This window comes from Pleurodeles waltl, chromosome 5 (assembly GCF_031143425.1).
Source record: "Pleurodeles waltl isolate 20211129_DDA chromosome 5, aPleWal1.hap1.20221129, whole genome shotgun sequence".
NCBI lineage: Eukaryota > Metazoa > Chordata > Amphibia > Caudata > Salamandridae > Pleurodeles > Pleurodeles waltl.
Window position 1 is genome coordinate 1,775,851,469 of NC_090444.1, and position 21,882 is coordinate 1,775,873,350.

Sequence of the window (21,882 nt, forward strand, 5' to 3'; positions counted from 1 at the left end):
ACTATTATGTTCATAATTGGCATATGATTGGCATAGATTTAAAAACGAATTCTACATAACAACATGTTGATTGCTCCTCTTCCCCTTATATCAAAACCAGCAAAATACTTTCTTAAAGCTAATCTTGTGACACAATGTATTGCAGTGTTGGTGCACAGAGTGTCTGCATAGATGGCTATTGCTTCCATGCTGATGTTGCGTGTCACGCGGTAGACTGTGTGTCACTGACTGACCTATGTAGAAGGAAAGAGTGTGTCCACAGGCCGAGGAGGCTTCAAAGATAGTAAGTTGCTTCTGGGGGTGCATGACACTTTTTACTTACATTTTCTGTCACTTTAAATAAAGAAGAATCTTTGTTGTCTCTATCTGTGTCAGAGCTAACTCACAGAGCTAATTCAATTAGTACTGCATCAAATATATGCTTCTCTTCTCCATCTGTTCTGGAGCATATATTTGATGCAGTACTAATTGAATTTGCGACAGAGAACTAATACTTTGAAGGACTGATGTCTTCTGTGTTGTTCTCCAGGCTGGAATTACCAGTCTAAAGATCAGTTGTCAGTTTTATTGATGGAGTAGAAAAAGGCGAAGGACTGGTGAGAGCTGGATCAGTGGAGGCAGTGCCCTGAAGGCCTTTGCATCTCAAGCAAACAGATAAGTTTCTCCCAAGACATGTGAGGTCTTTTAGGTTAGTCTAGACAGGCATCCGTATTGTAGGACAGGCTCCTTTGCATCAGGCCTCGATCAGCAGTGGTGCTGTTACATCCCTTGAGCTATAGCAGTAGCATCAGCAGCAGATGCCTCCCCAGGTTTGCTTCCACAGCTTCGGCAGGAATTTCGAACTTGCTAAAGTATCAACCCATAAACAGAACCATCTTACCCCAAAGGAGCAGGTAACAGCCTCAAAGGAGTCCCCCCCAACCCCCAACTGCACCTCAAAAGAGCAAAGGAGGGTAGCAAGGGAAATACATAAGTTTGAGCCAGAGACTGTGATGATTGATATAATCTGTTCACAACTGGTTTGGAAACCCTTACTGAAATAACAAAGATGAATGTGGGCTTATTTTGCCTTTTCCATGTATCATGCTGAACTGATGCCTCCAATGAAACATTACATAAAGACACACCTCAAAATAACTATATCTGAAGGAATCTCATCCTGCAGGATCTTCAGTTGAAAGGTTTGATTTACGGCTATCGTTGGCTCTCCACTTACCCCTTCATATCAAGGAAATAATTATACCATGAGAGAGTGGAATGCCAGATGATTCACTAGGGCAGCTCACTACGGATAGTGACAACTAGGGCACTGGACCGGTGATGGAAGTAAAGGTATGCAGGAGAGGCCAAGCCATGCAGCTGGCCACATAGCAAGTACTGGAAACCGCCCATCAGAAGAGAAAAGAGATCATTCTTCTCAGCCAGCAACCCAGAATCAGCTTCAGCACTGAGGGAAATCCAAAAGACCGTTGCCAAATTTGGGAACTCAGGGACCATCCCCGTTGACATCACCAACTTTTAACAACTTGGTGACACCCTTGAACTCACATCTACATTTGTACAAAACTGCCACCGGAACCCAAATGTGGAGACAACACCCTGATGCATGTGTGCTTTTATGCACCTTCTCCCCACAAGACAAAAACTCCCAAAACCCGTGAAGTCCTGCAATAAGCCCAGAACTGCATACTCCCCCCCTCCACCTGTTAGGCATTTTCGAGGGAACCCTACCAACAACCTTTGTGGGTGCCCCTTGAAAGGACCTATACAAACAATTCCCAGCTCATTCTCTCGTGACCTCAAGAGGATCCAGACCCATCTCCAAGGGATGCTTCAGGTGCATTCTAACGACAGAGAAGCCTACACACAACTTCTCAAATTCAGCAAACTCCAGGGCAGAGGTGCAGACACAGTTCCACCTTGGGCACAGCACTGAATCATCACTCATTTCTTTTGGAGCAAATGCAAGACACCGGTGGACAAGAAAGGCTTGATCTTTCCACTGTCTGCAGCGAAGTGCTTAATGCTACGCTGTCGTGCAGAGCTTCATGCTACCCTATTGTGCAGACTCATCGCTCTCGGAATTCGAACGACTGCCCTTGATTGGATCTCTTCATTTCTCTGTGGGTAGCTACCTATGAGCTCACACCTAACATCTGACTCATCCCCTTTCAACACTGAGTCAAGTATCATTCAGAATTCCAGATTTGCACCTCTGCTGTCTCCCAGGTACTATCAAGACCTTTGGCCTTTGCGGATACAAATTTCCTGACAACACTCAGATGATCCTCAGACTAGAAAAACAACTGACATAAATCATGAATGCCCTTGGCCTCTGCCAGTTAGAAATTTAACACTGGAAGAACACCAACCAACTAAATGCAAAACAGCTAAAACATACATCCTCTTGTTTAAAGACTGATGCGCCTATACGCCAAGTCCCATATTGTCTCACTCCCTTCTATAGGGAGAATGTTGTGACCTGCAACAGAAATAAACTAAGCAGTTCTAGTGACCTTTAGAAACCTGGCTGATCTACTGAGATGCAGACATCTGAATTCTACTGGACTTTGAGGTCTTGTCAAAGGAGAAATTTAAACCGTTTCCTTCCTAATATTCTTTTTCGGAAAGGAAACATGGCCACAGTTGTACATTGTTAAAGTTTTAGTTAATTAACATTTTATTATTTATTGATAGCTAGAAAGTGTTTACATCCCACTTTCATAAAAAGACAGAATGTTTAGTTTATGAGGCATGGAATACAACTCCTAGATTATATTTAAAATGTTCACAATTCAGAGATGAATGAATTTAGCGCCACAAGACAGATATTTGCTCATTGTCATTCAATACATTAATTGGAAAAAAAGTCCTAGCATTAAAGCAAGTGTTAAGCCTGGTGACTGATCCTCCAAAAAAGAATTGGTACTGTGCTAATAGTAGTTTTACTTACATGAAGGGCTGAGGGATCTGGCAAGAACTCGGCATCCTCTCCAAAAATAAAATCTGGTGGCAGCTCTGGGTACAGGGCATTGAAAATAATATCCCCTGGAACGAAAATTAAAAGTGACATGAAGAAACAATCAGATACTTGGGATGCTCTAAAATGTCAGCCACTTATTCCAAAAAACAAGTCTTAGAAATTGTCACATTTAATAGAAAAAAAGTTAAACAAAATTGGAAGTATTACACTCACTCAATCATGGCTGCAACTCATGGCCAACATTACAAATATCCTAATTCTGCTCAACAAAACACTTAATGGAATCCATTAATTAAAACAGGGAAAGCATTAATTTAAATTAATGTCTGTAGATTTCAGCACGACCATCTCTTTTATTTAGAGAAACAAACATGCAGGGCACATCTAGGGAGCATTCCTAGATGTAAAAGTGCACACTGACTTACATGTAAAGCATATGGTGAGAAATGTACAGTACCATTGTAGGCTCTGAAGTCTATTAGAAACTTCATTCCTGAGCCAGCTCCATAATCTTAATTCCAGATCTAATTCTGCCTAGACCGGATTATTTAAACACCATTCTCATGGGTATTCCTAAAGTCAGGTTTGCTTACCTACTGGTGCTTTTTCAAGCATCAGATCATCCAACTTCCATCACACATTAATTCAACCAAGTCCATCCAGCCTCCTTCACACATTAATTCAACAAGGTCCGTCCAGCCTATGTCACACATTGATTCAACCACACTGCTCTGGTCCTGCGTTCCCGTCATTGGCCTGCCACTGAAACCAGATGCATGTTCCAAATTTCCACCGTGATTCACAGCATGCTGCACTATAACTTCCCTCAATACCTTGCTAAAACACCAACTACCTCACGCAGTGTACTTGTAGTGCTGTACTGTATGAGGACAGGAATCCGTTTTTGATCCCCTTTGCTTCTATGGTACACAAGATGGAGGATGGAGAGAGCCTGTCAGGCAGGGATGTAGATAGTAGGACTATTCCTGAGGTTCTCTGAAGAGGGTCGGGCTTCTGTGAAAGGAAGGAGCTACTTTAGAGGAGTAGGGACAGTCATGCCACCTTTCTGCTTCATTCTTCCCTCAGACGTGTTACCGCCAACACTTGAGAAGTAGCTGATTGAAGAAGCCTCTCCCTCCTTTGTGTCTTTGTTTTGGGTCTCCCTGACACAAAGCTCTCAACCCACCCCTCCTTTCTGCTCAAACTAGAAGACAAAGACTGTGCATTGCCCAATCAGGGGGGGATATACATATTCAACAAACCCGCAAACTGTTAGTCTTCTAGGAAAGTAAAAGCGAAAGCCCATTAAGAGGACTTTTTATGAAGGGTAAGGGGCATGAGGTAGTTACAGAAGCTCAACTGTGACAACAGATGTCTTTTAACACTGGCCCGGCCAAACTGAAAACGAAGCACACCTCTTCAGCGCTGAGTTTGAAGGTAGAGCAGTCCAAGGTTTCCTCAGAGAGGTGATGTGGGCTGAAAACTCGTAGTTCACCCGTTATTCTTTGGTGCAATCAATATAAAAGCTTACTGCAAAGGTGGGGCACAGAATGGTGTTAGGGTGATAGCCTGCCCGACGTGGAATGGAAGGACTACTTTTAATAGAAAGGAAACCTGGGTCCTAAACACCAAATTATCTGGAACGAATGTCATGTAAGGTGGGTTGACAGAAAGCTGCAGGCTTGCTCACACATCTAGCGTATGTTACGGCAACGGAAAGCCCATTTTAAACATCAGACGTCTTAATAGACAAAGGACAGCGGCTCAAAAGGGATGCACATCAAAAAAGTGAGAACTAAGTTCAAGCCCCATTACAAATGGTTTTGGTGGAAATAAATGTAGCAAACCTTTCACAACCACCTCATCACAACAGATGATTAAAATAAAGGAGACTGATCTAGGAAACACAAAACAGCCAACAGACTTGACAAATAGATCTTAACAGTGCCCAAAGGAAATTCTTGCTGGGCCAGCGACAAAACAAACAACAAAATGTCAAACACATTAACTTGTAATTGGTTAGTTTGCTGGGTGCTGCACAAAGCCACAAACTTATCCCAAAGAGCAGTGTTCACAGGTTTTGTAGAGGGATGCCTCGCCGCAAGGATGATATCAACATCCTGAGGATGAAGGTTGAAGCAGGTCAACTGCCCCTGCTCAGTCTCCAAGCATGGAGATGCCAATTGAACAGGATCCGGTGCAGTACCCTGTCATACTGCTGCAATAGAAGATCCTCCTTGATTGGAGGACAGCTGCTCATACCCAGGAGCTCCAGGTACGTACTCTCCTTGCCCAATCCAGTGCTATTAGGATTACTTAGGCCTCATCAGTTCCGATGTTCTTCAGAACTCAGGGCAAAAGAGGCAGCGGTGAGAAGGCATACAGGACTGTTGAACTCCACCCCAGATGGAAAGCAACTCCGAGTGAGAGCTGTCTTGGAAACACCAACATGTAAAAGTGCTGACATTGCACATCTTTGGTGGTGGCAAAAAGACACCCTGCATCATCTCCTGGATCACTTACCATTCATGATCCACTAAGCATCGGCGGCTGAGCCTTGTGTTGAGAAATCCCACCAGGTGGTTCACCAAAAAACAAATACAATAGTGGTGGAGCCACTTCCAAATGCGTAGAGCATCCTGGCACAGAATTTGAGACCCCGTCCTACCCTGCTTGCTGCAGTACCACAAGGCAGTGGTGTTGTGTGTGAGCAACTGCACCAGACTTCCTCTTGTAGTGGGCAGGAACGGCAAACGAATTGGCCGCAACTCCAACACATTTATGAGGAGACAAACTTTTTCCAGAGGCCTCTGATATCCACCCCTTCTAGATGACCTCCCCAATCCAGAAGTGATGGATCCATCACCACTGTCAGTTCTGGGTGGGGTAGAGAGAGAAGTCTGCCACCGACCCAATCGCACTCCCATAGCCTCTGCTAGCTACCACTGCAGAAGCTTTGCAGTCTCTTCTGAAACCTGGGTACAATCCAACAAATTCCCCTAGTGCTGCACCCAATGGGACTTAAGGTCCCACATCAGATCCTGCATATGCCATCTGGCATGTTTCGTCAGCAGGATTCAGAACAATCTCAGGAGCATAAGAGTCATCCGTACTGAGATACAGGGCAGAGGCTGAAAAATCAGGATCATAGTTCGAAGGTCCTGGACTAGCTGCTACAGGGGGGAGACATAAAACTGTATAATATCCAGCTTCTGCAAAGAAGTCAGGTGTGATTTCAGCATGTTGATAGTGAAGCCCAAAGCCCACCTTCAGCATCCAGTCATCGAGGCAGGGGAAGATAGGTACCCCTGACTTCCTAAAGTGTGCTGCAACCACCACTTTCACAAACACCTGAGGGGAAGCACTGTGAACTGAAAATGCCCCTGGCCCGGTCTGTACTGCAGGTAGTGACTGTGGGCCTGCAGGACATGCATATGGAATTAAGCATCCTGCAGAGCCAACCATACTGACTCAAGGGCCTACGGCAGACAGGATCTGGGCTAGTATGAGCATCTTGAATCTGTCCTTCTGCAGGATGGCTTTGAAAGTGTGAGTATCTAAAATATGACGAAGACCTCTATCCTTCTTCGGCACCAGGAATTAGTATTGAGTAACACCCTGTTTCTAGTTCCGACGCCAGAACCCTCTCTACGGTCCCTTTGGCCAAAAGGGCTGCACAGGGGCATGTGGTTCTCAGTCATATGCTGAATGGTGGTGGAAGGTGTGGCCTACTTGTCTGAAGTGGTAGTCTGCCATCTTTTGAGGAAACATAGAATCCTGCCTCTGACAAAGCAGCTGTGTACCAGCAAGGACACACTGAAGTAAGTATGCAGCTGCTGATGCAGCCGTGCTGCATACTGTCCCTGGATGGAACCTTTGTGAGCTACAACCTTGGCTGCAAAAAGGCTGAAGGCCTATTGGGTTGACAGAATGCTGGCATTGATGAAATTGAAAAACTCTACCGTAGCCAGAAACGGGACAAAATTGCAGGAGGAATTGTCTGACAGATGCAAACCGACCGATGTTGTGGTCATACTCTCCTTGAAACGTTCTATGGCTGAAGCAGTCTTTTCTCCAAAAAGGGGAGAGCCATGTCTATTAGGGATGACTGGAAGTCTCCGGAGAAGCCCATATACCTCATCCAGACGTGATGTTGAAGTGGATCATGCCCACTGCACAACCTAGGCAATCAGTCATGGCCAGGCACGAACAGATTATGAATTTTGCTGCAATTCGGCCACATTGGATAGCTTGAGTAAGAGATGTCCGAAGGTCGTTCTGAATTGCCAGTAGAATTTGTGCCACTGCCTCCTAAAGGGCACGGGAATAGCAGCCTAAAAGACAGCTGGCATTCAGTGACCTCAGAGCAAGACTCGTAGGGGAGACAATATGCTTGCCAAATGTCTCTGTTCGTTTTGACTCGCTATTCGGTGCAGTGGTAGCCTGCACATCAAGCTCTGCGATGAACGAGTTACTTACCTTCGGTAACGACTTTTCTGGTGGATACATTAGCTACCTGTGGATTCCTCACCTGATGAATACTCCCATGGCGCCAGCATTTGACGGAAATCTTCTTACTAGTCTCTGCACGTCGACGAGGACGTCACTCTAGCCCACGCGACGCCGTCTGACGTCATACAGGCAATAAGAAGTCCTCGCCGACGTGCCGATGACAGTACCAACATTTTTTACGTGCATGAGAATAATAATAATAACCCAATGCAATGAAAGAGCAAAGCAACATCTCTTAATATTGTAAATCACACAACATTGCAATAAAATAGCTGTAGATTTAATATAACCTTTTTTTTTTTTTTTTTTTTTTTAAACAAATAAATATATTTATACATACGAATCATGTATATACCCAATATATATATAGATTTATATATAAATATACACATATATACAAATATCATACATGCAAAATGTATTGCAACTTTGAAGACCAAAAGGAGCACACTCAAGGATTGCTTGGAGAGACCAAAAAGGCAACGGGGAGGCGGGTGGGACCGTGAGGAATCCACAGGTAGCTAATGTATCCACCAGAAAAGTCGTTACCGAAGGTAAGTAACTCGTTCTTCTGATGGATACAACTACCTGTGGATTCCTCACCTGATGAATAGAGTCCCAAAGCAGTACCACGCCCGGCGGTGGGTGCCTAAATGGTCAAACCAAGAAATCCTGCAGCACTGACCGTGCAAAATGACCGTCCCTTCTGACCTCAGAGTCCAAACAGTAATGTTTCACAAAAGTGTGAAGGGACGACCAAGTTGCGGCCTTGCAGATGTCAACCACAGGAACACCCCTGGCCAAGGCCGAAGAGGCCGACTTAGCTCTGGTGGAGTGAGCTCTAATGCCCTCAGGCGGATCCTTCTTTGCCAAAGAGTAACAGATTTTAATGCAAAGAACAACCCACCTGGAGAGTGTTCTCTTGTGGACTGCCTTTCCTCTCCTCTTGCCCACGTATCAGACAAACAGCTGATCCTCCAGCCTGATACCCTTCATTCTGTCGATATAGAAGCTCAACGCCCTTTTTGGGTCCAGGCGATGTAGTCTTTCTTCCTCCTTTGAAGGATGAGGCGGAGGATAAAACGTGGACAAAGTGATTGTCTGAGCCAAATGGAAGGGTGAAACAACCTTCGGAAGGAAAGCAGCCTTGGTCCTCAACACCACCTTATCCCCATAAAACGTTATATAAGGGGGTTTAACCGATAAGGCCTGCAACTCACTCACTCTCCTTGCAGATGTTATAGCTACCAGGAATACTGTTTTAATAACCAAATACCTTAAGGGGCAAGAATGCATAGGCTCAAAAGGGGACCCCATAAGGAAAGTCAGGACCAAGGACAAATCCCATTGAGGCATAATGAATGGTTTTGGAGGATATTGATTCAGAAGACCTTTCAAGAATCTGAGAACAATAGGGGATTTAAATAACGATGGTTGGTCTGGAAGACAAATGAAGGCTGACAAGGCCGACAAATAACCCTTAATGGTAGCTACTGCACAACCTTTCTGCGCTAGAGACAGTGCAAAAGACAAAACATGTGACAGATGAGCATGTAAGGGATCAATCTGTCTCTCTCCACACCACATAACAAATTTAGACCACCTATTAGCGTAGATAGATTTAGTGGAGTGTCGCCTGGCCGCTAAGATAACATCCACTACATCAGGCGGGAGAGAGAAGGAACTCAGGTTGCCCCGTTCAATCTCCAAGCATGTAGGTGCAGACTCTGGAGGTTGGGGTGTAAAACCTGCCCCTGCGACTGCGAGAGGAGGTCTGCCCTGAGAGGGAGACGGAGCGGAGGGCACAGTGAGAGTTGGAGAAGGTCGGAGTACCATACCCTCCTTGGCCAATCCGGAGCTATTAAGATGACTTGGGCCCGGTCTTGGCGAATTTTCCTCAACACTCGAGGAATCAAGGGTATGGGGGGAAACGCGTAAAGCAACTGGTCGCACCAGGTTATCTGAAACGCGTCCCCCAACGCTCCCTGCATCGGATACTGGAGGCTGCAGAATAACGGGCAATGCGCGTTCTCCCGAGTGGCAAACAGATCTATCCGAGGAAACCCCCACATCTGGAAGATTAAACAGACTTGATCTGGATGGAGACGCCACTCGTGGTCTGCCGAGAATTGGCGACTGAGACTGTCCGCACGTACATTCAAGACCCCGGCCAGATGATTTGCCACCAAGCAAATCTGATGGTCCTTTGCCCAGGACCATAGCCGAAGAGCTTCTCTGCAGAGGAGGTACGACCCTACTCCTCCCTGTTTGTTTATGTACCACATCGTGGTAGTATTGTCCGTCAGGACCTGTACCGACTGACCACGAAGGGATGGGAGGAAGGCCTTGAGAGCCAAACGTACAGCCCGTAACTCCAACAGATTGATATGAAACACCTGTCCTCTGGAAACCAAAGCCCTTTGATCTCCAGATCCCCCAGATGAGCTCCCCATCCTAGGGTGGAGGCATCCGTTATTACCGTGGCCACTGGTGGCGACTGCGCGAACGGCTTCCCCTGTGAAAGATTGTTGCCCGCAATCCACCACTTCAATTCCACAGCAGCATCTCTGGAGATCTTGACAGTACCTTCTAAATCTCCCTTGTGTTGAGACCACTGCCTTCGGAGGCACCACTGAAGAGCCCTCATGTGCCAGCGAGCATGCGTGACCAACAGAATGCAGGAGGCGAACAGACCGAGCAGACGAAGGACCTTGAGGACTGGAACTACCGCTCCATTTCGAAACATTGGAACCAATTCCTGAATATCTTGAATCCGCTGAGGCGGAGGAAAGGCTCGACTCAATGTTGTATCCAGTACTGCCCCTATGAACAGGAGGCGCTGAGAGGGCTCCAGGTGAGATTTGGGCACGTTCACCGAAAAGCCCAGGTCGAACAACAACTGGGTTGTTGACTGCAGATGATGCGACACAAGCTCCGGGGACTTGGCTTTGATCAACCAGTCGTCCAAGTAAGGGAATACTGCTATCCCCTTCCTTCTGAGCTCCGCCGCAACCACTGACATCACCTTTGTGAAGACTCGAGGTGCTGAAGTAAGACCAAACGGGAGGACCGCAAACTGATAGTGCTGCGACCCTACCACAAACCGGAGATACTTCCTGTGCGACTTGAGTATCGGGATATGAAAGTAAGCATCCTGCAAGTCGACAGACACCATCCAATCTTCCTTGTTCAACGCCAAAAGCACCTGTGCTAGGGTCAGCATCTTGAACTTTTCCTGTTTGAGGAACCAATTCAAGATCCTCAGATCCAGGATTGGTCTCAACTGACCATCCTTTTTGGGAATCAGGAAGTATCTTGAGTAACAACCTCGACCCTTTTCCTGCTCTGGGACCAACTCTACCGCGCCCTTTGAAAGGAGGACTTGATCCTCCTGTTCTAGCAACAGGAGGTGTTCTTCTGAACAATAAGATGGGCGGGGCGGGATGAGGGGCGGGAACTCCCAAAAGGGAAGGGCGTAGCCTTTTCCCACAATGCCGAGAACCCAAGTGTCCGTTGTGATAGACTTCCACTTGTGGAGAAAACGCTGTAATCTTCCCCCTACAGGAGAGGAGTGAGTGGGAAACGGTGGAAGCCTAAGGCTGCTTCCCCTGCTGCACCCCTCCAGAGGACGAGGAAGAGGCAGAGTGCTGTTGAGAGGCTCCTCTGGTACGGACCCCACCCCTCCCCCTCCCTCTAAATGACCTATAGGGGAGGGAAGAGGCGGGTTGCTGGAACCTCCCCCGAAAGGAAGAGGAATAAGAGCCACGCCCAAATCCCCGAAACCTCCTGAAAATTCTAGAAGAGGCAGAGGAAGAAGGAGCTTGCAGTCCTAACGATTTGGCTGTGGCTCTGCTCTCCTTAAATCGTTCCAAGGCTGAATCTGCCTTGGCTCCAAACAGTCTGTCCCCATCAAACGGGAGGTCCAGCAGGGTCGACTGCACATCCGCAGAGAACCCTGAGTTTCGGAGCCAGGCCTGTCTTCTTGCCACCACAGCCGTGCCCATCGCCCTGGCCACCGAGTCGGTCGTGTCCAGCCCAGACTGGATAATCTGGGTCGCGGCAGCCTGGGCGTCCGAGACCACATCCAAAAGACCCTGGGGAAGCTCCGTGAATGAAGACGAAATATCATCCATCAGCGCATGGATGTACCTCCCCAGAATGCACGTGGCGTTGGTGGCCTTCAACGCCAAACTGCATGACGAAAATATTTTCTTGGACTGCGCATCCAGTTTCTTGGAGTCTCTGTCTCCAGGCACCGTCGGGAAGGAACCAGGCGCTGACTTTGAGGAACAGGAGGCTTGCACCACCAAGCTCTCCGGCGTAGGGTGTCTAGAGAGAAAGCCAGGGTCAGATGGTGCAGCTCGATACCTCCTGGCCACAGCCCTATGAACGGCCGAGGAAGACACCGGCTTCTTCCACACCTCCAACACCGGATCCAGCAAAGCCTCATTAAATGGCAAGAGAGGCTCAGCTGCAGCAGAGGCCGGATGCAATACCTCTGTCAGCAAATTCTGCTTTGCCTCTGCCACCGGCAAAGGCAGGTCCAAAAAGCTCGCTGCCTTCCTCACCACAGCATGAAAGGAAGCAGCCTCCTCCGTATATTCCCCTGGAGATGAAAGGTCCCACTCAGGGGAAGTGTCCAGCCCACTGGCTGTATCCAGACCATGCAGTCCGTCTCCAGAGTCCTCAATCTCTCCCTCCTCTAGAACTCGCTGGTACTCTTGCTCTTCTAAAAGACGGAGAGCACGCCTCCTCGAATGAAGTCTCTCCTCGATACGCGGAGTCGACATGGCCTCCGCCGACGTCGAAGAACGGCGCCGATCTCCAGAAGCATCTGACGCCGCGTCCGGCGCCACAGGCAGCTTCGGCGCCGAGGCAGGAGCCGGAGGACGAGGTCTTGGAGCCGATGGACCAACCGGAGTCACAAGGCAAAATCCTGACTTCGACAGAGGGGCAACCTCCGGGGCCGAAACATCCGAAGCCACCGGAGCGGCCACCGACGCCGGCACCGGCGCCGAGCCCACATTCCCAAAAGGGAGAAAGGGCATAAAGGGTGCCGGACGAAGAGGCGCAGGATCACCCAACGAAAAGGCCAAGGGCCCCGAAGGACCAGCCGGAGCAGCTCCTGGAGCCATCTGCTGAAAGATGGTATACATCGCATTAAGAAACGCGGTACTATCGGCTCCAGGAGTGGGAAAAGCCGGATACTGGGGTGCCTGGATCGAGGGCGACCCCGACGCCGGCCTCGACGTCTGCGACGCCGGAGAAAACACAAGAGGCTGCACCACCTCAATCACTGACGCCTGACCAGGTGAAGTCGGTGACGCCGGAGAGGGCAACGGCGTCGATGGATGCGGCGTGACCGTGGGGCTGACCTCCCAAGTCCTCCGACGCCGAGCCGAAGGAGACCTCGAATGAGACTCCTTGCTGGAGTGACGTCGTGAGTCTCTACGGCGCCGGGAGTCTCGATGACGCCGGTGAGACCTTGGCGAAGAAGACTTCTTATGATGTTTCTCCTTCTTCTTTGACTTTGCCATGAATAACTTGGCCTCGCGCTCTTTGAGGGCCTTCGGATTCATGTGTTGACATGAATCGCAAGTCGAGACGTCGTGGTCGGAGCTCAAACACCATAGACAGTCGGAGTGAGGATCTGTAACTGACATCTTGCCCCCACACTCTCGACAGGGCTTGAAACCCGACTTCCTCTGAGACATTGTTACCGCAGAGAAGACTACGCAGCAGACAATACACTGTAACCACGAAGGTAACAGTAACTCCCTCGAAGATAACCGTTTCGAATGCACGGAAAAAAGGGAACTGTCATCGGCACGTCGGCGAGGACTTCTTATTGCCTGTATGACGTCAGACGGCGTCGCGTGGGCTAGAGTGACGTCCTCGTCGACGTGCAGAGACTAGTAAGAAGATTTCCGTCAAATGCTGGCGCCATGGGAGTATTCATCAGGTGAGGAATCCACAGGTAGTTGTATCCATCAGAAGAAGGCTGTTATGTACATAAGGCTGGGTCTCCTGGTGGCGAGTGACCTGCCTGTTGACTGGTGGTCCTGAACATGGTTTTGTTCAAGTGCCCCGCAGGGTATCTTTAGGGGCATTATAAAATGGAAATAAAGGTTCTGTAAGGGCTTACCAGGCTGGAGTGCCTCTGTCAAAACATTTGTTTTCACTTCCATAGCTGGAAGGCTAATAATTCTGCTGTTCTATGCCTAACACCGAAGGAGGCATTTTCTCGAGTGTCAGGAGAAGGAAGAGAAACTAAGGCCAGTGTCTGGAGAAGTATCCAGACAACTGGTATCATGAGGTTCTTCATACAAGCTGGCCTAATCTTTTTGGGGAATAAAATCATATGCTTTATCAAAGTTGTAATTATCAGAGACAATGCAGAAAAGGTTATGCAAAGTTCAAGCCATATGCGTGGTAAGGCCAAGGTATGGGAATCATTACCAGTTCAATATGCTGCAAGCCCCCTTTCCGGCATCATTGTGAATGGAAATAGTGCAGAGGATGCAGCTGAGAAAAAAAGCCGACACTAGTGCCAGTGCCAGTGCCAGTGCCAGTGCTGAAGCAGATGTGTGTTCGAGGGACATAGACCCTGCCCAGAATTAACCTGCTGGCTGAAGCCAGACTGAAGGACCCTGAGAACTCTTAGAGCCTGAAAAGCACCTAAGTGCCCAAAATACAAAGAATGGCCTCTTGGAAGGTCCCTACAAGCTGCAATGTTGCATAGGGACCTGGAAACTCTGGCTGTAGCAGGACTGGGCTCAGAATCCGCCCTGAAGGAGATCAGGAGCAAGGCCAGGAGGCAGGCTGAGACCACTGCGCGACCTCTGGATCCTGGCAGTGGTGGGAAAGAGCAGATCACTAGTTTGACTTCTTATGTTTTTTTCTTTACTTACCCAGGATGACCTTTGTGTGAACAACACTGGGAATGGGACCTTCTTTTCTACTCACCTTGTAAAGTCTTCTTGTGATGGGTGACATAAAGCTTTGCCTCACAATCCCATATGGCGTTCAGATTCTTCGATCCCAGGTGCCAGACATACTGCTTGAGGGTCTGTCACAGACATCTGTTTGCAGCAGCATATGCACAGTTTGAACTCTGTTGACTTTTTTTGGTGGGGGGACGGGGGGTGGAGGGGAACATTTTCCTTTGCAGATTGGACATTTTTGACAAAATGTGGTCTAAATGAGAAGCTCCAGATCTGTGTTTGAAGCAACAGAAAAAAAGAAACTGACATCAGTAAGCAAGGGTGGCGCTTATATGTAGCTTCTCTCGTCACTTCTGTAGACGCACGACATTGGCACAGAGCTGCACAACGCCACCTACTAGCGCTCAGGAGTTCTACTTTTAAGTCTCTATTTAGTGTTCAGATCCAATCTGACAAATATTCTAAAGGTGAGGAAATTGAGGTTAGAAGTAGCCATCAGAAATGTCCTGACTCTTTTTAAAGGACACACAACCTCACCATTTGGCTTTCTCAAAACACTTGACATAATAATAATAAAAAATGTTTGAGAAAATTCAAAAAGGTATATAGCCCCCCTTATTGTGGACCTGTAGGGCAACCAATGCCCAAGTGAGTATATACTTACATTTCAGTGTTTCTCCGGCATACGGGATATGTAGCTTAAAACGGTCACAATTTGGTCCAGGTGTCAATGACGTGCAACTGAAAATAAACAGAGCAATCATAAAACCAGAAATTTGTAATGAATATAAGAGTGCAATTATTGAAATATTTATAAAGGTCTTTTTCATTATCTCGAAGTACACATGCACAATTTGTTGGTGTAGTTGTCACTTGAAAAGAATTTCAGGCAACATCCAACATTTAGAGTGGCAATGACTCGTTTGAAAATCATGTTCCAAAGTGCATTGATCAACCTGACTGCATTTCATTGTAACCAATCAGTTCTTACTAAGATTTCAGCAAGTGGAGAAAAATAGTTGACTGAGATCAAACTTCATTCAAGTCGAGAGGCAGAGCTTCAGCAATTTTATGCTTCTAATATTATTTTAAGAGTTTTAAACAGTAGTCCTGTTTATTCGAATGCTAGGAAAATATTACCGTTTGTCCTTTCAAACCAAACCCCCTTGATGTCTACCCCAGCATCCCACCTAGCGACAATTAAGCTTCTGGGGATCCATTCACAGATTATTGCCACCTATTCCCTTTTTTTATGCTCCAAGCAACCTCAGTTACCAAATTTTAAATGTATCAATAGTTTAGGAGTACATGCAATATCTTAAGTTGAGAGGGGCAGACCTTCCTACTAAATTTGGCACCACAAATCCCATTAGAGGAATCCACACATTAACAAGTCCAGTACAGAGTCTTGAAGTGATTAGGCAATATTTTTCAAGGCAAAACATTTCAGATACTGGTCCTACCAGGCAGAATGTTGGGACCAGAGGTTTGCCTTACACTGCTATGATCGTTTGTTCAATCACTAGGCTCAGTTTACCCTCTGACATGTTGTAGACTCCCCTTAAGCGACAATGCTCATGTCTATACTGTGTCGATGCAAAAAGAAACCCGCTTGATATATAACACGGACTGCCAAAGAACACAACTTGTAGAGATTGACAAAATTACCAAAAGGGCATAGAAATCCCTGAACAGCGTTCCAGTACATCCTTCAGATGCGCCTTTTAACCTTACTTGCCTGGGAATATCGACGGAAGTGGAAAACTGCACAAGGGCACATGCACGAATGCATGTTGCGTAAATACCACATTGAATCAATAAAACATCTTGTATGTTGTTGCCCCTGCTTGGCATCTGATCGGCACCTCCTGTTAAAACCTATGTTCTTGAAACATGGGGTGAGAACATGCAAAGAAGCCCTAAGCCTTACCTTCACCACAGTAGCCCCCATGGAACAGGCCCGTTTTGGAAAATTCTTCCATAAGCTGTGCTTAGCCTTACGTCAGGCAAGGAGCCAAATTAGCAAAGGTACTTGTGGAGGTCGGGGGGGCCTCAAAGAAACAACTCTGACGAGATGGCTCCTGCCGCCCAAGTCATCTCCCCCTGTCACCTAATGGCCTTGGATACTGGAAACGGGTATGGGTCAACTGGTGAACAATTGGCTGACGTTCGTAGAAGGTGGCATTATGGGTATCCAGTCATGTAAACAGCTTGTGGTTAACATCTGGGGACCCCAGGTCGGGGTGACTTTCTGGGCACTATAGCACTTTACAGCATCCCATAGAAGGTGCCATGACTAGACATCACTCTTGGCACCGGAATGGTATCTCTTGATGGCTATTTTATTTCTTTTATTTTATTATCTTTAAACATGTTGTAATGATTTTAATTAATCAGGCAATAAAGATTCATTCGTCCTTCCCACACCATCACAGTGTAACCAGGACAGCAGTTCCTTCACCGCACTAGAGCGGGTGCGAGCCGGAACGTTGCGGGTTTCACCCAAGACATTAGAAGGACTGTCGCGAGCAGTCTCATTATCTGGCTCTCAGCACTGGAGTGCCAATTTCAGAACTCATTTGCTTATTGCACGTTGCACTTTTGGGCTTGTGGTTCCACTGCTGTTGTCTCACCACCGCCTGAGAGTCGCCTGCAGCTCCCCCACCACCTTGGAGCAGGGACAAAGGTGGCACATTAAGGGGGCAGAGCTTAGATATAGGCAGGATGGTGAATGGCCATGAGCGGCCTTATGGGTTGGCTCTTGACAACACAGAATGCACAAAGTGGGTTGAGGGCTGACAGCGATGCGAAAGTCGCAAAGGATTGTGCCACCCTTGTAGGAATTCCTGTTACTCAGCATATACTAATACGGAGCCATTTCAAGTAAATATCCATTCCCCTCTGCACAGCTTTATCGAAGGGGCATCCATCACAAATTTAAGGTGTGACAGACGAGGGCAAAAACCTATATATACGCAAATAGGGAGTCTCAATAGCCAAATCAAGGGTTGCACAGCTTTTTTAAAGATTTAAAAGGGAAGGGCAGATTGATCCCCAGTGATAATGATATTCGGTATTTTTATTTTTAGTGAGAGCAATTTACCCCACAGGACAAAACTTTGGGCCAGATGTAGCAAAGTATTTGCACGTCGCAAACGCCGAAAATCGCCGTTTGCGAGGTGCAAATGCCTCTTTGCTATGCAGAAATGTATATTGCGAGTCGGTACCGGCTCGCAATATGCATTTCCGACTCGCAAATAGGAAGGGGTGTTCCCTTCCTATTTGCGAGTCTGAGTGGTATGCAATACCATTTGCGACCGCGTACGCGGTCGCAAATGGCATCGCAGTTACCATCCACTTCAAGTGGATGGTAACCCACTCACAAATTGGAAGGGGTCCACATGGGACCCCTTCCAGTTTGTGACTGGACCCACAAATATTTTTTCAGGGCAGGGAGTGGTCCAAGGGACCACTCCCTGCCTTGAAAAAATACCGAAACTAAAGGTTTCGTTTTTTTTTTAAGTGCAGCTCGTTTTCCTGTAAGGAAAACGGGCTACACTCAAAAAAAAAAAAACTGCTTTATTTAACAGCAGTCACGAACATGGAGGTCTGCTGACGACAGCAGGCCTCCATGTTTGCGAGTGCCTATACTCGCTATGGGGCCGCAATTTGCGACCCACCTCATGAATATTCATGAGGTGGGTCATTGCGACCCCATAGCGAGTTGCAGTCGGTGTCTGAGACACCGTTCTGCATACCAATTTGCGAGGTGCAAAGTGCGAGTCGCATGGACTCGCACTTTGCACCTCGCAAATTTAAAATTTGCTACATCTGGCCCTTTATCTTTAAGTGACTTTGGGGGATGGATCAAAACTGAGAGAAGGACATTACAGAAGTCTAGATTCACTCTTGAACACACTCCTCATTGTATCTGAAGCCCTGACAGTCGTAATACAAGCTTTGTCTTCAATTCACAAGACTCCCTATCTGAAACCTGAAAAATCACTCTAGAAGGCATGCAAGATATTTTCCACGTGAGGACGTTCCATGTTGGTACAGCCAAACTAAGATCGAGGAGGAATTTGACAACACATTACACTCCCACATAAGGTCCCAGGTACTCATGAGTAGGAGAGAGCCAGATATGGAATCTAACATGTGCATCATGGTAACTACTGTGTAGGTTATATGATCCATTTTTACAGAGTACTGCCTAAGTACTTTATTAATATTTGCGTACAATAAAAATACAAGCAGAGCGCCTGCAACATCTGGCGATATGCTTGTCGATGATGGATTCTAAAAACTGGGAACTTGAGTTTGAGGAAGGCTACCAGTTCCAAAATGAATGGACATTGTTTCTGTGCCTTCATCATGGGCAAGCGGAGTGTAAGATTCTGAGTATTTAGCAAGTCATGATGTATGGCGGTAAACAAAATGTAATTGATTTTCTTAGAAAACGTCTTTTGGCTCAATTTTTAATTAACAGACTACCTTTCTTAAAGACATGCACTCTCTGGAAGACAGGGTATTGGATCACTCCCAACAATGCATACCCGAAAGGCCAGAATATGTGGAGGATGGCGCTTGAATGCATGAAACGTTCAGGATGAAAGAATAAAGGGTCACCACTGTGACTTTCAAAAGAACATCAGTTTCAAACTTGTGTAAGGATTCTGAAGTAACAGTCTGGGCCTGGCGATCTCAACCGCCTCAATTACATGTAAACCCATCACAGAGGAAAGCAGGGAACACACATCGCACAGAAAGTGGGTCTAGCTTGAGCAAACAGGTCACAGGGGTAAGGGATCAACACGGCAGTTTTCATAAATGGCAGTATGAAGCAGGGGCCATTACACTCTCACCAGGCGGAAGACAGAGCCTTTAGCTGTGAAGTTGAAACCTGGCTTTACGGGTCCTGTGTTTACAATATGGGCACACTAGAGACAACCGATGTTCGGCACAGGAGAATTCTCAAAGGCAGAATAGTGGACAGAACGAGCATTTATCTAAATTAACATTATGCTCCCAATTAGATCCAGCTCCCGTGGAAGATATGACCACAGTTACAAACCCAACAGGATTCCTCCTGGTGGGCTAGGAGATTGCTTGCGGTCAGTGAGAACGATTGGCAGGATGATAAATGCTAGGTCGAGGCATTCTTTCCAGGAGAAGGTGGGGTTGGTTTTTAAGCGGAGGGAGGCGTTGCCCAAGACTTCCCCTGCAAAACAGTGACCAATCCTTTATCCTCAAGGATAACACAGCACACTTCTTCCATGCCAAAGCCCTATCAGAATCAGAAAAGGAAAGAGGCAGATCACAAACGGGGTATTTAAATCCAGAACATGAAAAGCAGCACCAAGGAGAGCTGCAGAGCCTCGTCGGTAGGTTTGGGAAATGAAGAAGGCTCCCACTAGGTCACATTAAGTGGGGAGGAGAGGGGGCGCAGCAGACCCTGGAAGTTACCAGACAGAAGCACCATCTTCTTTGTTCCAGGGTGCGAAAGACTGCTAAGGGCACAAGAGGAATCTCTCTCCAAAAAAGAACTATCAGACAAGTCGCTAGACCTAGGATCCAGATCCAGGAATGAATGTTTTGCATGTCCTTTAAAAGATGTGATATGATCCCTGAAAGTAAACTTTAGAGAGGAGACTGAGAGACAATTATTGACCAGAAGAGGGGAAGAGCTATGAAGGATAACATCTCAAAAGGGGTGATTATATATAGATATGTATATGATACAGTGAGAAGACAAAGGTCTTTCACATTCAACAGTAGAGGTATGCTTTGTAGGGTAGGTGTGGTGCAGAAGTGGGATTACGAACCCTAAAAATACAGACCCGTATACAGAAGCTGGTTGAAGGCCAACAGTACTTGGGGCTGGCTATCCAAATACAGCAGCAAGGGTTAGCTGACTGTCAAATTCACCAACAGGCTATACAGCTACACACAGCCCAACAGCAGACATCCCAGGAAAAAAACATAAAAGAACCTAGCCCAGCGCACAACTGTCACTGCAGACTTCCCATGTTCATCCAAATATTCCCTATTCTGCCCTGGGGAAGATCCCATATTTTTCTCACTGTTTCTGAAAAGGTAGCCCAGACAGCCCTGTAGTCCCAAGAATGCTGGCTTCATCCATAGTTCGTCTATTAACTGGGGAGATGCAGAGTCCATACAGGACTACCAAAACCGAAGATAATACATCATCTCAAAACATCAAGAATGCGATACTGGAATGAAGGGGCTATTGCGAAGAACCTGTTAGTAGCATTTTAGGAATGTAAAATTGAAACCCACAAAGACCACACACGTTACACTATTCGAACAGGGATATGGTAGGAAGATTGTGAAACTCAAACCTGCCACTAAGGAACAAATACGAGGAATAAAACAATTAATGAACGATTTGTAGAGACTTTGGCCCTCATTACAATCCTGGCAGTCGGTGATAAAGCAGCAGTAATACCGCTAACAGGCCAGCAGTAAACAAAATGGAATCACGACCATGGCAGAAACCGCCAACACAGACAGCCACTTTAACACTCTGACCGCCACAGCGGTAGCAACAAACACCGCGGCGGACACCGCCAACAGGCAGGCGGAGGACTATGTACCGCCACACTATTACAAGGCACCAGTCCGCCAGATTTTCCGGGGCGGTACCAATGCCATCAAAAGGACGGCGGAAACAGTCTTTGGAAACGAAACCACTCACCTCACGACACTCAACGAAGAACCAGGACGCCATGGAGTCCAAACTTCAGGTGCTGCCCATGTTGCTGTATCTCTTAATACCCCACGAAGTGAAAAGAAGGCGGCGGCGGCGACAACCACAGTGAGTACTGCACCTAGCACACAGGGGAGGGGAGGGGAGGAGGGAAAAGAGAGTGACACACACACACACACGCAAAACCCCCACCCCCACACACAAAAACACACACACATATCCAATAACATCACTGATACACCCCGTCATCCCCTGGAAGAAGGCAAGGACCAAACGAAATGAGTTTAACTAGTGTAATATTCAAACAATCAGATAGCCCAAGAGAACAGCAAATAAGCAGTATACAGAAATAATTACAGCAAGTACATAAGTCCGTACACTGTCCCATCAAATGTCCGTGGACCAGTGGTCCCAAAAACCATGGGCGAAGCCCACACATGACACCTGCCTCAAAACGGAGAGAACACTGCAGGGGCATCAGGTCGACAAAAAAACAGGCACCTCAGGGAGAAGGTGAGGGGTGCATCACAGCCGGATGATGGTACGACGCCACTGCTCCTCAACGGGGCTCCATGCCCACTGCCTGCTCCTGGGGAGTGCAAAGCCACAGTCTCTCAAGTAGGTAGTTTGCCCACTGCTTGGTCCTGGGAAGTGCAAAGCCACAGTCTTTCAAGTCTCTCAAGTGGGTTCACTGCCCACTGCTTGGTCCTGGG

At 47.1% G+C, this 21,882-nt stretch overlaps 1 protein-coding gene across 3 annotated transcripts in view; it reads right to left on the minus strand.

Annotated features, from left to right (window-relative positions):
• BABAM2 (BRISC and BRCA1 A complex member 2) overlaps nt 1–21,882 on the minus strand; it is a 795,977-nt gene that overhangs the window by 703,957 nt on the left and 70,138 nt on the right. For all 3 annotated transcript variants that reach the window (XM_069236219.1, XM_069236221.1, XM_069236218.1), the window contains exons 3-4: nt 15,104–15,180; nt 2,954–3,048 (exon numbers count right to left, since the gene is read on the minus strand). In XM_069236219.1, coding sequence (XP_069092320.1) covers nt 2,954–3,048; nt 15,104–15,180 — 172 coding nt within the window. The remainder of the gene's footprint in view (nt 1–2,953; nt 3,049–15,103; nt 15,181–21,882) is intronic.